Source organism: Lepus europaeus, chromosome 22 (assembly GCF_033115175.1).
Source record: "Lepus europaeus isolate LE1 chromosome 22, mLepTim1.pri, whole genome shotgun sequence".
NCBI classification, from domain to species: Eukaryota; Metazoa; Chordata; class Mammalia; order Lagomorpha; family Leporidae; genus Lepus; species Lepus europaeus.
This window is the reverse complement of record NC_084848.1, coordinates 13,575,102-13,592,463: the sequence shown is the minus strand read 5'-3', so window position 1 is coordinate 13,592,463 and position 17,362 is coordinate 13,575,102. Positions and strand designations below refer to the sequence as shown.

Here is a 17,362-nt window from a genome sequence, read left to right as displayed (position 1 = left end):
CCCTTACAGACGTGAAGCTGAGGCCAGGTGCAAATAGGAAACTGGCCCAGGTGGTTAAGGACTTAACAGGGAGGGTTTACTCCAGTCTGGGTGCTTAGCTCTACCTGGCCTCTGCCTGAACAAGCAGGATACAGAGCTCATAACAGGCACTCTCGAAATCTTTGCTGAGTGGGGAATGAGTCATTTTCGAGTGTTGTTTTTTTTTTTTTTTTTTTGTCAACCCTTAATTGCAGTTCCTTCTTTATCTCTCAGCATCTCTAATCTATGATGTTGCGACATTATTCTTCTAACTAGTCTTCCTTCTTCCAATTTCTCCTCCAGCTAACTCCTCACTGCCAAAAGATTTATTTTTTCCAACAGAAATTTTCCATCATGTCACTACCTTAATGGAATCTCTCAGTAACTCCTCACTTCCCACCACATGGAGCCAAAGCTCTCAGCACCAAATCCATCTCCTACCCCTTTCTCCAGACTCATTTCCTACTCTCTTGCCACCCTTCTCAACACAGGGCACACTGACAACTTGCAGCCCCCTGGAGGGGCTGCAGATAAACTACTGGGCTGCTCCTCAGTCACAGCCTACCTGATGACACCTCTCCTGTATTTCCTGTGTCTGTTGGAATGAGTGGTAGTTCAGAGCCTGGGATATGTGCTCAGGCTGCCCGTGTAGGACCCTTTGCTTACCAACCTACCAAGCAGGTGACCCTGAGCAAGTAACATCACCCTCTACTGCCTCATTTCTCCATCCTAAATGGACAGGGGCAAAATGTTTGACCCAGTGGTTAAGATGCCCACATCCTGCATCAGAGTATCTGGGTTCAATTACCAGCTCCAGTTCCTGACTCCAACTTCCACCTGATGCACACCTTGGGAGGCACCAGGTGATGGCTCTAGTAACTGTGTCCCTGCCACTCACATGGGAGGCCTAGATTGAGGTTCCTGGCCCCTGGATTCAGCCTCTGCCCAGCCCCAGCCACCTCAGGCACTTAGGGAATAAACTAGCAGATGAGCTTGTTCTCTCTGTTTCTCCCCTCTGTCTTCCTCTCAAGTAAATAAATTTAAAAATTTAAAAAACTGTCCTTATGGAATAGTTGTGGTGAACTAAAGGAGATAAATGGCCACAAAAAATTTCCTGACCTCATTTGTTTCACTGGGGCTCCCACTTTTTTCACACATTTCAATTAGCTCTAGGCTAGTGAAAATTCATTAGTTAATTTTTTTTTATTTGACAGGTAGAGTTATAGACAGTGAGAGAGAGAGAGAGAGAGAGAGACAGAGAGAAAGGTATTCCTTCTGTTGGTTCACCCCCCAAATGGCCACTACAGCAGGCGTGCTGCGCCTATCCGAAGCCAGGAGCCAGGTGCTTCCTCCTGGTCTCCCATGCAGGTGCAGGGCCCAAACACTTGGGCCATCCTCCACTGCACTCCCGGGCCACAGCAGAGAGCTGGCCTGGAAGAGGAGCAACCAGGACTAGAACTGGTGCCCATATGGGATGCCGGTGCAGCAAGCGGAGGATCAACCAAGTGAGCCAAGGCGCCAGCCCCCATTAGTTAATCTTACATATCTCTTTCTTCAGGGTTTTTCAGTCTCCTGACATGTTGGACCAGATAATTCTTAGAAACTGTGCTGTGCACTGTAGGATGTTTAACAGAATCCTTGGCCCCTACACACTAGATGTCTATAGCACCTTCCCAATCCCAACAACAAAAAATGTCTCGAAGCACTGTCAAATGCCCCCTGGAGGCAACCCTTACTCCCCAAGCCACTGCTTGAAACTCTGAGCTCTGAATAACACTAACAGCAGCCATAGCTCCTTTTCTGAGCACTCACCACATGCCTGGCACAGTTCAAAGTTCTCAGAATTACCACATTGAATCCTCTCAACACCTTAAGGGCAGGGATTTCAGCCACATTTTACTGATACTGCAACTAGAGCACAGAGAGGTCAGTGAACAACTTTCTCAAGACACTCATCTTTTCTATCCCCAACACTTAGGATACAGCAGCTCAGAGAATGAGTGAGTGAATGGACAGAATGAGGGGTCACCTCCACAACAGCTGCCTTGTTTCTTCAGACTGCAGCCCAAGGTCTCTTCCCGTCTCTGTTTATGGCTCCATTTTCCATAATATACAGGGTATGTAAACATCTTAGCACAAAACTCGACGTACATAAAAGGTCAAAAATAGAAAACTGGATGAACCCTATTATTATGACTCTTTTTTCCATCTTCATAATCCCACTACAATGACCATCCCAAGCCACCATCAGCCTATTCATGAACCCAGAGGCCTTTTCTCTACCCTTTGCTTAGTGACCTTAGACAAGTCAATCCATCCCTACTTGTTTAAAATTCTTTCTTTCTTTGGCTTCTAAGCACCCTCTTAGCCCAGTATTCCCCAGAGAGTTGAGAATCGGGAAATGAATAAGCGCACATAGGTGGACTTGAATTTGAAAATCCAAAGCCCATTTGCCTACTGCTGCCTGTAGCCACCACATCTAAAACCAGATGATGCGGAATACAACCTGCTCCTGTGTCAGAGCCATTGCACGTATGGCCTCTCTTCCCTTACACTGTCTCTGGCTTACAGAAGCCCTGGCTTCTTTGAGTTCTGTTCTAATGTCACCTACTCCAAGAAGATTTCTTTGACCACCAGGAGAAGCTCAACCAAAGGCAAAACTCAGTGGCCCAGAAAGACAAATTCCATGCCACCATCCCTCCCCATGGCATGGTCTATGCTTGACCGACCCCTACTCACCTGGATCAAGGTCTCCAGCTCCTGGGGGCTCACACAGATGTGATCCCGCAGGAATTCTGCCTTCTCCAAGGCGATGGTGTTCTTCTGGCTGCTCTCAAAGGGCTGCTCCAGTGCCCGGAAGACAAGCCCACCCGTGACAAGGTAGACCACCACGACCACGAAGATGGCGACCACTGTCTTCCACTTCATGACGCTCTGCAGGCCCCCCTGGGAGGTGCCTTCCATCCTGGCTACCACCGTGGCTCGGGAGGAGATGGAGAGGCGAGGAGCCGCAGGGTGCCCGTTAGTGGCGCTCTTGGGTTGGCACACAGGCGGCGCTGCTGCAGGCACAGCCACTGAGGATCAGGGTAGGGAAGAGGGGAAGAGAGAAGGTGTTGATAAAAACAAAACACAAAACTCATCAGAAACGAACATAGGTGTCTCCCTTTCATCAGCTTCCACAGGTGAGGATTAAGACAGGGTTCCCCAAGCCCAGCAGTCAGGGAATCGGATCAGCTGCTAGGTGCCCCTTGGAGTTCTTAAGCATGAGCTCCAGGAGTCCTAGATTTTTTTTGTAAGTATTAATTGAGTGTGAAATGCTTATATTTTTCCAGAGGGGTCCAAATTGGCAAGTCATCTCTGTTATGTATAATTCATCTCCTTTTGTTTTCCTGTTTAAACAATACGTAAGAAACACAAGAAATTACCACAAAGAGACATATGAGTTAAGGTAATTTTGGGGCAAAAAACTTTTGAAACCTATGCATATCTTTTTTCATCATATGCATCTTCCATAAATGTTTTAAAAATTATTGGGAGGCAGAAAGACAGAGAGAGAGGAAGTAAATAGAAGAATACCCAGTTACTGTATCCTAGCACTGAGAGCTAGAGCAATGTCAAGAGCAGAGACAAGATGAACATCCAATGACTAAAAAGCCCTGTAATCACAAAACAAAGGAAAGAAGGATGATCTTGGCAGAAGGTAAAAGACTCAAAAACCAGACGCAGTCAAGAAGGTTTGAGTTTCTGAAGACTATTAGCAGAAAAAGAAAAAAAAAAAATGGTAACTGTAATGATGGAAACAAACAAGAGTGCTATTTTATGGTAATGAAACTGGCTTCCTGAAAAACTAATAAGGATAAAATAGATCCTGGATGTATTTCCTAATAGAAAATGTGATGACTTAGATGACCACTCCTGATCTACTAGTAACAGAATTTTTCTTCTATACTCTTCTAATAAAAAGCCACTGGAACAGAAATTTCCCCGGTTTTCAGAACACAGAACTGTCTAAGGTCCCTTATTCTCCACAAGGGCAATTTCATTACCTTAGAAATACATATGTTAAGCAGGAGGTTTCTCTGCTAAGGCGGGAAGTTCAAGGTAGTGTCCGACACACATTTGTCTTGCGCAGCGATGAACACTCATTGCACTTCGATCCTGTCCTCCCTTTATTATTCTCATTCTTATTGTGGGCTCTGCGTGCTGCAGCCTGCCTGTTGTGTAAATAAGGGATTAGGAGATGGCAAACCTATGCACTTCGGTGGAGTAAACAATCCCACTCCAGTGAGTCAATGAGCAAGACTGTCTCTCCTTGTTCAAAACACCAGTGATCCTAGCAGTCCCTGGCCATCAGGGGGCACTTAGAGGAATCTGGATTTGTAAACTGCCTCTCCTCCTAGACCCTCAAAATCAGCTGTTTCCTTTGGAAACTAGGTCCAACACTAGCCTTTTCCTGGATATTATTCTGTCCAGTAAAATAATTCAATGTTAAGTTTCCCTCAGACTGACATGAACACAAAATACTCAGATCTCCAATGGAACTATCTGTGAATTGGAATTAGCCACCCTGGCATAATGTTCTTGCTAACCTTCCCAAGTCACGCTACAGCCAGGTTCCTACTTGCCCTTACTGACACTGAGAAGGTAAGCCTTGGGCGGTGGCTTTCTTTCAACCCTGCCCTCATTTCCCATTCTGCCTCCTCCTGTCTCAACCCCATGGGTCTCTCCCCATCCCCACAGCTTCAGCCTCTTCCAGGCTGTGATGGTGGCCTCCTACCCAGGCCAAGCCAACAGCTCCTAAGTGATCTCCCTGCTTTGACTTCCATGCAGCTCCTGACCTACACATAAGTCATGGGCTAAATCCCACTTCTGGAAGCACCTCCTGCCCTCTGCCCTGCCTCCTTTTTGGTTGACAGAATAATAGTCCCCAAAGATGCCCACATGCTATATCTGAAGGACCCATAAATATGTTACCTTATATCGCAAAAAGGACTCTGCAGATGTTATTAAGGATCTCAAAACAGAGAGATTATCCTGGGCTGTGCATGAGCCCAGTATAATCTCAGAGGTGCTTACAAAGAGGAGGATCAGAGAGAGAAGGAGCTATGAAGGCAGAAACAGAGGAAGCAATGCAGGTGCAAGCCAAGGGATATGGGTCCCCTAGAAACTGGAAAAAGCAAGGAACTGATAATCCCCTAGAGCTTCTGGAAGGAACCAACTCTCCTGTCACTTTGAATTTGGCCAACTAAGCCTGATTTTCAACTTCTGACCTCCAGAACCGTAAGATCATAAACTTGCATAGCTTTACATCACTGCATTTATAGCAATCTGTTACAACAGCCACAGGAAACTAATACACCCTCTGCCAGGTTAGGCTTCCCTTGTGCAGGGTTCACTCACTGAGGCGCTGACAAAGCCTGTGCCCAGGTCACTCAGTAGTCTGAAAACACCATGAGGGTAGGCGGCAGGTCTACCCTCACTCTCTTCGATCTCAACCTGAAGTTGCCTTCTCCATGACGTCCTCCTTTGCCCCTCCAAGTAGACTCAGCATGCACTTCTGCCCCACTGGAAGCCAGAGAGCTCACCTTTCCATCACTGGCCCTCCATTTCCTACTGTATGTTTGTTTTCTGTTGTTAGTTCCTTCAGATCAGACACAAATACCCTATCAGAATCAACACTATCCTCAATAACAAGAATTTATTTAACACCAAATGGACACAAGGGGCTGTGCTATGGTGGGGATAAGTCACAGTCCCTCCCAGCTTTGGAGTTTGACCATCTACTTAAGGAGGACAGCCTACACTGTATCTAACATTAGGATAAAGCCCCATCAGGAGAGGAGCAATGGCCTAGGGCACGGAGGCCAACTGGAGCTGGGTCTCCTTCACTGAACTACATCATGGATGGTTCTAGAACTTCGAGCATCTCTGAGGCTAGGGAGAATTAGGATTGAGAGAGGTTGTTTCGAGCCAGTTCCTGGTGCCAGTTTGCTAAGAGACCGTTTGAAAAGGATTCCCCAGTTCCTAAGCTTCTAAAGCACTGTATCAAAAACCAGAGCTTCTGTCTCAAACCCATCAGTGACTGAGTGACCTTGAAACTGTCACCTCATTTCTCCTGTTTGCTTATCTATGAAACATGAATCATTACCCCAACAAAGTTCCTGGGCACACCAAGGGAGCAGCCTTCCCTTACCAGCGAGAGTACATTTGTAGACGTCAGGAGGATTGATGGGGACCTCAGAATGCTACAAAACCTTTTGTGCATTTGACTAAAAATGGACTTGGCTGCTTTAGCAAAGAGGATTGTGCATTTCAAAGGCTGGAAAGGGTTTTTAGCGTAGCTTTTCTTTAAGCTGGGTACATTTTCAAAGGGTGTCTGAATGAATCCATTTCTTCTCAGAAACCACACTTGCTCTCACTCTGGTACAAATCTGTCTTGTGTCCTGGGCTGAGCCACTGGAGGATTCTGTACCTGATGCCAGCAAAGAACCAAAATTAGGTAGACAACAATGGTGGTAACAGTAGTGGTGACCGGGGCAGAAGCCTCCCTTGCTCCTGGGCAGTGACCTGTGCCTGTCACTCTAACAGACACTTTACGAGCATCATTGCATTTGGTCCTCACCACAAGGTATTCTCACATTGTGTGAATTCAGGCCCTGCCAGAAGCAGATGCCAAGATTAAATGTGTAGGAATTTTAACAAACGCTGGCAAGGATGTAGAGAAAAAAATACCCTGATACACGGTTGGTGAGAATGCAAGTTGTTACAACCATTAGAGAAAGCAGCATGAAGATTCCACAGAAAAACTAAAAATAGATCTTCCATAAGACCCAGCTATCCCACTCCTGGGAATATATCCAAAGGAAATGAAATCAGCACATGAAAGAACTACCTGCACTCCCATGTTTATAGCAGCCCAGTTCACAATAGCTAAGATATGGAGTCAACCCAAACGTCTATCAACTACTCATTGGATAAAGAAAATGTAGTGCATATACATGAAGGAGTATTACTCAGCCATAAAAAACGAAATCTGACATTCGCAACAAAAATGGATGCAACTGGAGATCATTACCGTAAGTGAAATAAGCCAGATCCAAAAAAGACACATATCACATGTTTTCTCTTATTGGTGGCAGTAAATATGTAGAGTATAAACACTGTGTGGATGTCATCTCATTTGGTATATAGTATAAATATTGCTTCACTGAGTCATATCATGTAAATGACAGTATATTCTTCTTGTTAAAAAAAAAGGAGGGAATGGTGAGGACTCTTGGGGCTCGAGTAATGTTTTGTTCATAATTTAGGTGTTGCTTATGAGTGTGATAAAAACTCATCTGTATACTTATGTGCATTTCTTGATGTGTATACTGTATTTCAACAAAAAAATTTTTTTAATGTGTTGGGATTTTATCAGGGAAAATGTATGTTTGAGAAAAAATGAGAGGGCACCAGGGAGGCTAGGACAGCCAGCAGAGGCTATGTCACTCTGACCACCAGTGGAGGGGACAGAGTGGAAAGGATGAGGCAAGTGCACTAGAGTGTGTGCAGCCTAAGGAAGGTCCAGCAAGGCTGTCAAGGAGTTCTTGAGCCAAGGTTGGCTATCGGAGGAGTTCTGTGCCTCCCTGGAATAATTCTACTGTGACTCTCACCATGCAACTCTTGCCACACTCAGTCACACTGGCAGGCAGCAGCCCACAGCACATATAGCTGCAGTGCAAGCACAGTGATAGATTTCAGAGCAGTAGGTGGGGCTCTTGGTCAATGAGTTGGTGGCCTGCAAGTGCATGCACATGGCTGCCACACAGCCCCACTTCTTAGATAAAGAAACTGAGACCCAGGCATATTAACTGGCTAAACCAAGGTCAAGTGTCCAGAAAACTGTGGAGCCAAGATTAAAAGAATAATCTGGGGTTGGCATTGAGATGCAGCGGGTTAAGCCATCACCTGCAATGTCAGTATTCCATATCAGAGTGTTCACTCAAGTCCAGGCTGATCTGCTTCTGATCCAGCTCCCTGCTAATACACCTGGGAAACCAGCAGAAGATGGTGCAAGTACTTGGGCGCCTGCCACCAACATGGTATATCTGCAGATGGAGTTCCCAGCTCCTTCTGCCTGGCCCAGCCCCCTTTACTGTAGCCATTTGGGGAATGAGCCAGTAAATGGGAGATCTCTTTCTCTCTTCGTCTATCCCTTTCTCTCTGTCACTGTTTATTTCAAATAAATAAAATAAATCTTTAAAAACCAAAACTGGAACAATCTGACTTCCAAGTCATTTCTCCTGTGGAGAGTGGGCATAGGAAGAGAAGAAACAATGCAAGGTCCTTCTATCCACAAAGATGAAAGGCATTTGTTTCAAACAAGTGTAAAAACATTTACCTCTCTACGAAATGGACTACTTCAGCTTCCTAGTGGGTCTGGACTTCTTTCCCATATAATGCATCAGTAATGGATGGATCATGGAAAGTAATGGCCTATCACACTTCACCACCAATGGCAAAGTGTTTGGTGGCCAACATGCTGGCAAGAATTGATGGGAAAGGAAATGTTGAAAGACCGAATCCCTTCAGTGAATGTTCATTTTCAAATGTTTCCTCACAAATCTTGGTGCACTTCATTTTTATTTAAATTCAGGTGGATATGTGTAGAAATCAGCTCTTTCATGGCTGAAAACATTCCTAATAACTGTAATTATTCACCCTGTCCCATTCCCATTTCCTTTGGATATATTCCCAGGAGTGGGATAGCTGAGTCAAGCTCATGTTTGCCCTCAGAGTGAACAGGAGAATCCACAAAGATCTTGCACAAGAACCCATCTGATCATCACAAAACTTCCCCGGGAGGACAGCGGTCAACATCTGCCTTCTAGAAGGTGACACCAACTAACCTCTTGCAAGCTCACAGGCAGCAGACTCCTCAAAACCCACTTCAGACCCCCAACTCTGGGCACCTCCACTCCTTCACGCCACCTGAGACAAACGGCATCCAAAAGCTTCAAGGTCTCCTAGCAACTGAAATGTAGCCTCCCCAGAGGTGCTGCTGTCACACAGCAACGTGACTCTGCCTATCGACCCAGTCAAAGTACAACTGTGCGCCTGTGGACACACGCTCCTCTCACCTCCCCATATCCCCCACCCTGCCTCTCTCACCACCATCCCCAGATCCACCTGCACTGACAGCTCAGAGCTTCCACAGAGGCCCCAGGTTCAGCAAGGAGTCCCCAGAAGGCTTCCCTGGGCACAGGGAAGGGAGGGTGTTAGAAGGAGGGCAGGAGAGGTGAGAGGCACATGATTCCCCCTCAGATGCTCCACCCACACTGGCCTGTGGCTATCACGGGTGTTGTTGGAGCAGAGAGAACGCATGTGGCCCTCTGATTCCAGACACCCCAATAGCCAAACTGTTTTTCCCATTGCCATGTGTTAGCCCCATACCTTAGAGGTGATGAAGCTCATGCTAGCCACTCAGTGAGCAAGCCATGCACCTGAAATACCACCCAAGGCTTTGTTTCCAAATAGAAGACAACAAGGTATCATGGAAAGAATAGGAGAGTAGAGTCAAGAAAGAGGGAACAAGGCTGAAAGGGGAAGATGAAGGAAGAAAGAACAGGCTGCAACCCGGTCTCACATCTGTCCCTCCTCTAGTCTCAGCCACACCCTCAACTTCTCTCACCTGAATCACTGCAACAGCTTCCAGTCCTGTCCTTCTTAAATCCATCCTCCAAATCCCAGCCACCTGGAGCTGCCTCAGGTAGACTGTGATCACTCCAACCCCTGCTTAAGATTCTCTGAAGGCTCCACGGAGACTCAGGCTGAAGTTCAAGCTCTGCTGCTTGCTCCAAGACTCTCCCTTCCAGGAGCTGGTGCCCGCCTATCTCCCCAGCCTCACCCTCTGCCACACCCCCATGAGCGACCTTTGCCCCAGCCAAACCCAGCAGCACCCAGGTCCTCTCACCTTGTACCACCCACTGATGCCGCCCTCTGGGCTGCACCAGGGAAACACGTCTTAATTCCCAGGTTCCTTTCTCCTCCTGATTCTTTTGGGTTTGGGTTTGGTTTAGGTTCTGTTTTGTTTTGTTTTGCTAACTCCTCGCACTTCAAAATTCACCTTTTGTGTCACTCCTTCCAAGAAGTCCTCCCTCGCTGCGCGCCCTCCGGATCACAGCCTCTTCCTTACGGTTCAAGGTGGAGTTTAGCAGACTGCGCACAGCCAGGAGCCTCCTAATTACAGTTTGCTTATACCTGAATGTGTTCATTCATGCATCCATAAATCTGCCTTGGGCAGCACACATGATATCAAGTTCACACACCTGCGCCTAAGAAAATTTGACTGCACACAGTTAATCTAGCAAATAGCAGCAGCCCTGGTGCTGCTGGTTTGTGTGTGTGTGCGCACACACACACGATTTGTACACTCACTGGAAAGGATTAGAATGGAAACGGAGTGGTAATCCACTTTCTGGGGCTCCAAACCCTCCACTCTAGATTTTCTGGTTCTCTTCACCAAGGACTACAAGGTTCTCTTTTATTCATGGGTACAAAATACTTGTTAGGTTAAGAAAAACCTGTTTAATGGCACAAATTATCCCTGGTGTGTCATTTTTCTGGGACCAGGCAGGCCAAATTCCACTCCGGTGTGCCTTCCTGGACTCCCTCTAACTAGAACCAAACTGCATAAACTTGGACTTGAGGACCTCAAAAATTGGAGGGTTTTTCTTGTCCTGCCCCATCACTGCACACCCCAACCTGGGCAGGGTGAGTACAAAGGAGCTGGGTTCACTGGGGCTCAAAAAACCAATGACTTCCTTATTAGGACGAGTCAGTAAGAGATTTTTTTCTCCTGATCTTGCCCAAAATCTCTTCTTGTACTTATAAAACAAGGTCATGGCACAAAGTCAGGGGCCTTCTCCAGCAGCAGACGGGCCCAAAGAATGAAACTCTTGGGACTGCGGAAGACAGGGGAGGGGAAGGGCTTCAATGGTGATCCAATCTATCTCCGACTATAGCTTTTTTTTTTTTTTACAGATAGAGTTAGACAGTGAGAGAGAGAGAGACAGAGAGAAAGGTCTTCCTTCTGTTGGTTCACTCCCCAAATGGCCGCCATGGCCAGAGCTGTGCCAATCCGAAGCCAGGAGCCAGGTGCTTCTTCTTGGTCTCCCATGCAGGTGCAGGGCCCAAGGACCTGGGCCATCCTCCACTGCCTTCCCGGGCCACAACAGAGAGCTGGCCTGGAAGAGGAGCAACCAGGACAAGAACCAGCGCCCATATGGGATGCTGGCACGGCAGGCAGAGTATTAACCAAGTGAGCCACAGCGCCGGCCCCAACCACCATAGATTTAACTTCCATTACAGCCCCATCCTCCCTAGGAAACAGCAGGTGTGACACCTAGGGCTTTGTTCTCTCCTACCTGGAAAGGTACAAATAGTAACACTATCAGGAGATTCACACAGGAAGTAAGGCATGTTACTCAATGCCTAGTTCAAAGCAAGCACTCAGTGTGAGCTATTCAGGAGGTGCTTTATGCAAACAAAGGCAACATTTGTTAAGCGTGCAGCTCCTACATACTAGACATGGGCAGGGATACGGAGAGACATAATGAAGGGAAGGTCAATTCTACCAAAGAGGAGCTCAGAAAAGATTTCAAAGACGAGCTGCCCGTCAGTGTAGAAAGAGCATTAGGTGTCTGACCAAGGCAAGGGGAGGCAGGAAGGAAGACAAACTAACAAGAGGGGGCAACGAGGACAAAGACACTCAGGCTGGGGTGTGTGGGGCACTATCCTGGGTCTGTGTGCCAGGACTGGTGGGTGTGAAGTTGCTACCTGGTGAGGCTTGTAAGTGTTACTAATCAGTATAGGAAGCCCTGGAAGTTAATACAGAGAGAAGAATCATGGAGTCAGATTTGCGTTTAGCAAGCTAACCCTGACAGCCATGTAAAAGATAGACTGGGGAAGGGAGAGACCATCAGGCAATGGCTGGGATAACGGAGTAGATTGTGAGGACCTCAATTCAGGCAGTGACAAAGGAGATGGAGAGGAGGACTCAGAGGCAAGTGGCATTAAGGAGATAAAAGCTACAGGTCCCAGTGATGGAGGGAAAGTAAGAAGTGTAGTGAGGATGGGTCTGGGCTGACTCCCAAGTATCTGGCTTGCAACAGCATGGTGTTCACCAAGATAGAAAATGCAGGAAACCATTCCTGTGGCACATCCAGGTGAAACTATCCAGAAGACAGCAGGCATGAGGGCCTGGAAATTTGGGAGAAAATTCAGCTGGTGCCCTAGGAACGAGAGAGATGAGTATATAAGTGGCATTAAAGCCGCAGGACTGAGTGAAATGGTCCAGAGGGAGATATAAAATGAGAAGACGGTAAAAGATGGTGCTCAAGGGAGCAGCATTTAGGGACAATGAAGAGGAGAGGATGCTTGCAGGAAAACAAGAACTGGAGCGGAAACAGGGAGCCAGGATACAGCTCCTGTTCAGAGACAGCAGAGCTGATCCTAGTCTCTGTGTCCAGCATAATTCACAAACCCCAGTGCACAAGTGGTCTCAGTGCTTGGTGAATGAATTACTGTCCTATTGGGTCATTTTCCTGCTACATCACATTCTCTCTCTTTGACAGAATCTTTGTTTCAGAACTTCTGATTACTATACCATGGCTCCTGCCATTATTGCCCCCAGTGAAATAAACACGCACCCTCCCTCCCAGGGCACAAGGAACCCAGCACTCACTGAGCTGATCAGAAAAGCCCTGGCATTTCTTATTGAATCACCCTTTGCTTGGGATCCAGGGCTGCCTATCTCGTGGCTTTCCCAATAGACCCCATGTTGACAAGATGGACGGTTTGTCCTGACTTCTAAAGGTGTTCAGCCACAGCTGGGGTTCTTCTGTCTTGCTCCAAAATGCTTGCATTTTCTCTCCTGACCCAAGTTTTTACCTCCAAAATTTAAATTAACTAGAGCATTTATAAAAGAAAAGATCTTTTTCCTCCCTTTGGGATTAAAACTAATGTAAGCAGCTGCAGTTCCTAAAATATCTCCTTTATCCTGGGGCCAGGTGTTTTAAATCCTATTGTCAGGGCCATTTCTTCGAATAGAGCTTTGCCTTTCCCAGGTGTCTTGTCAAACACAGTCACAATTCCTTCCTCACCGTGCTCAGCAAAGCCCCCTCCCATCCGGGCTGCATACACCAGCCAGGTGTTCCTTCTAAAAGCCCCATCCTGCCTCTGTTTAAAATCCCATGACTACGCCTATGTCACTTTATATGGCTTCTGATGTCCCACAGTTCAGGGCCCATCTCACCTCTCCAGCCCTTCCTGCCTCCCACATGCTGCCCACACACCCCAACAGACTCCCTTCTGTATCTGCAGTCACAAATAGATCACAAGCAATTGTACTGATCTCACCAGTTCTCCTTACAGCTCCATAGTAGAAAGCCAAACTCAAAAAAAAAAAAAAAAAAATTTTAAGCTATTAGGGAGAAAGAGCTTACATTTTAAGTCTATTACCTATCCCTTGGCCTAATTCCTCAACCCTGGGAAATCTGTTCATTGCACCCCACCCCATCATGGGAATCCAAGTAGCTAGTGGTATTTTGATAAATTCCATATTTAGTTCAGCATAACAAACCCTGAAGTGGTAAGTGTGCTAATGGTTTTCAGCGGTGGAAGAGGGAGACACCATCCACCAGGAGACTGAAGGGTAAGGCTACAGAAACCACCAGATTCAGTGTTTGTCTCCTCTGCTCTCAGCTTCCTCTCCTCTGACCCAACATCCCCCTAACCCCCATTCCAAAGACAACTCAGGAACCCCTACTGCAGAACTGGAGCCCTCCTCCATGTCCTCTGGCTCTCCAGGGCACTTCCCTGCCCCTCTCTCTGGCGCTCGGCTTTTCCCTGAGGACAATGATTTTGTTCTGAGTGTGGCTCCCAGATAGAGGCTAAGCAATCTCCCCCGCTCACAAGGTCAGGGCCACACTTCCGTAAAAAAACAAAAATCCTCATCTATGGCTCCAAATTTGCAGATTCAACCAAACATGCTTGAAAATACTGAACAAAAAAAAATGCATCTATACTGAACATGTACAGACCCTTTTGTTCGTCATTATACCCTAAACAATACAGTATAATAACCACTTATAGAGCATTTACATTGTATTAGGTATTATAAATGATGGAGAGATAATTTAGAGTGCATGAAAGAATGCGCATAGGTTACAGGCAAGCCATGTGCCATTTTAAGTGAGGAACTTATTTATTTTTTATTTGACAGGCAGAGAGACAGAGACAGAGATCTCCCATCTACTGGTTCACTCCCCAAATGCCCACAGCAATCGGGGCTGGGCCAGGCTGAAGCTAGAGAATCAGAACTCCATCCAGGTCTCCCAAGTGGGTGGCAGGAACACAAGTACTTGAGCCAACACCTGCTGCCTCCCAGGGTGCACATTAGAAGGAAACTGGAATTGGAAGCAGAGCTGGGACACTGAACTCAGGCACTCTGACATGGGATGCAGGTGCCCAAAATGGCATCCCAACTGCTGTGGCAAATGTCTACCCATATAAGGGACCTGAACACTGCAGCTTTGATAACAAAGGGGGATCCTGGACTAACGCCCAGGATATAGAGGAACAGACAACTATACTCCACACTCTTCTGTCAAGACCCCCATTTCTTTGATATCCAAACCCCTGGGCTCTTCTACTTCCTACTCATCCTTGTACCCATCAGTGGTAGACCTGACTCCCCCTGACTCCCCAGTGCCTTCCTTCTAGGTCCTTATTCGACTGGGAGTGATTTCAGTGTTCCCATTCCTTCAAATTCCTCCCCGTCACCATTATCTCCATCCCATTTCATCCACTGACTTGGGTCAGGTTCCCCAGAAGCAGGTCCTTGATGGAGATTTGTTTGCAGGTGATTTATTTGGGGCAGGGGGAGCAAGAAAGGGCAAGAAGCCAAGTAAGCCAAGAAAGAGAGCAATTTCAGGTGGAGCCCCAGCTCTGGCTGAGCCCATGGGGAGCTCCCTATGGGGAGCTCTGGGAGCATAAATTCCATCTTAGGGATTATCTACCTTGTTTCCAGCAAGTTAGGTTTGTGATTCCTATCTAGTAAGTCATTGGCTGCAGAAGGCCCCGGGGGATACAAATTCCTAGGAGCATCTTCAAAGGTAACTCTGGTAGGCCAAGCAAGGCCTCTGGAAAAGGCTGTGGATAGAAGCCAGAAAGGGAGAATCCCAGAGAGGCTGCAGGACCGATACACAGCACAATTCAGAGCTCAGGGATCCAGAAGAAGCCCCAGCAGCACCTACTACAACTGCCTCCCTAGTGGCCATGCCCCATACCTGTCTCAGAATGCGCAGAGAAACTACAGATGCTATGGTCTCAATGTTTGTGTCTATCACCTTCTCCCCCATTTATATATTGAAACACAATCACCAACAATCACCAACACAATCCTAATGGTATTAGGAGGTAGGGGTCTTTGAGGGGTCATTAGGCCATGAAAGTAGCACCCTCATGAATGGGATAAGTATCTTAAGAAAAAGATACCCCAGGGAGATCTGGGTCCCTTCCACCATATGAGGGTGCAGCAAGAAGACAAATCTATAAATCGAGCAAGCGGCTGTCACCAGACACCAAATCTGCCTGAGTCTTGGACTCTGAAGTCACTAGAACAGTGAGAAATAAATTTCTATTATTTAAAAGTGGCCCAGGGGAAAGCATTTGACCTAGTGGTTAAGATGCCAGGGTCCCATATCAGAGTGCCTGGGCTGAATACCCAGCTTTGGTTCCCGATTCCTGCTGCTCTGCCAATGCGGACTCTGGGAGGCAGCAGTGAATACCAAGTAGTTGGATCCCTGCCATCCATGTGGGAGAGCTGGATTGAGTCTCCAGCTCTTGGCTTTGTTGTAGACATTTGGAAAGGGGACCAGCAGATGGGAACCCCCCATCCCTCTCTCTCTCTCAAATACATTAAAATGAAAAAATAAAAGAGTTGTCCATGGTACTTCGTTACAGCAGCCCAAGCTGACTGAGACACTGGCTGGCACATACCATCTCCCTTAACTCCTCCCACATCACATCTGGCCCCTGCTTTCTCCCCTCTACCATACCCTCCTCCTCTGTTCTCCTCCTCTTCCAACTTAGACCCCACGTTCAACACTTCTCCAGCTCGTAAACTCCTTCTTCTGTCTTTGCTTGGACACATCCCTGCCATGCTTTGCATATTGTTTCGTGTTTCCCCTTAAGCTTCATGGATTGGAAACTTGGTCCCCAGTGTGTCAGGGTAGGAGGTGGTGGAATCTTTTAAGAGGAGGGCTGAGTGAGAAGTCCTTAGGTCAATGGGAATGCTGCCCTCAGAAGGGACTGTGGGACTACAGTCCTTCTCTGGCTTTCTGTTTGCAGTGTGATCGCCCCCTTATGTGAGTTCCCACCATTGCTCTCCGCCAAGGGTGACACAGCCCAGTGGCAGGAGTGGGGCCAAGCTGTTTGGACCGTGAGCTCAGTAAACCTCTTTTCTTAATATAGGTAGCCTGCCTCATGTATTTCATTACAGAATGAAAAACAGAGTAACACAAATACTGTATATAATGTTCCTCCTCATCCCAGCCTCTGAACACTGCTAGAGAAATCAAACAGTCACTCTAACCCCATGGCTTCTTTCTTCAACTGGCCCTCAATGCCCTGTTTTCCTGCACATCTGTGTCACAACAAATGTCACGAAGATATTAAGGTGCACCTCACTACAAGCAAACCTGAAAACACATCTAGAAATCCTACTCTCAAGACAGATAGTTACTTGACAAAAGGATTCTCTGCAAAAAGCATTTAAAGAGCACTCTGCGTGCATCTGAAATGGCTCTTGGTTTATATTTATGTTTGTAAGAATAAACCACTTCTGCAGAATGAGGTGTGCCCTCCCCATCGCCCTCCTCCCAGGTCACTGAGGTGGAGGCTCAACACCCCAGCGCAGCCTGCTCCACAAGCAGCCCTCAGCCACCTCTGTGTGCCAATGCCGCTGTGCAGTGCTCCTGGCTCATTTCACAACCACTAAAACCTCCTCCAAAAAACCTAAATGGAAAAAAATGTGGATGGTTCTTCCCTCAATATGCCTACTAAGTCACAAAAATAAACAAGATTCGTCAAAGGCAGAAAATAGTTTCTAGAAAACACCCTACCAAAGAGCTATGCATGTCAGCAGCACCCTCTGGGTAATTTCCTCCAAAGTGGCTCCTCTAAATGCATATTAGTGCTGCTGACATCAGCAACATTTCCGTGATTTACTGCAAGTGCAGCTATCAGAGGCTGGGAGTGGGCGAGGTTAGAGGAAGAGAGAAATCTAAAACAGAAAATA

The 17,362-nt window shown here is 47.0% G+C and overlaps 1 protein-coding gene across 1 annotated transcript in view; it reads right to left on the bottom strand.

The window, feature by feature from the left end:
* KCNK10 (potassium two pore domain channel subfamily K member 10) overlaps positions 1-17,362 on the bottom strand; it is a 140,303-nt gene that overhangs the window by 75,716 nt on the left and 47,225 nt on the right. The window contains exon 2 of the mRNA XM_062181518.1: positions 2,758-3,092. Coding sequence (XP_062037502.1) covers positions 2,758-3,092 — 335 coding nt within the window. The remainder of the gene's footprint in view (positions 1-2,757; positions 3,093-17,362) is intronic.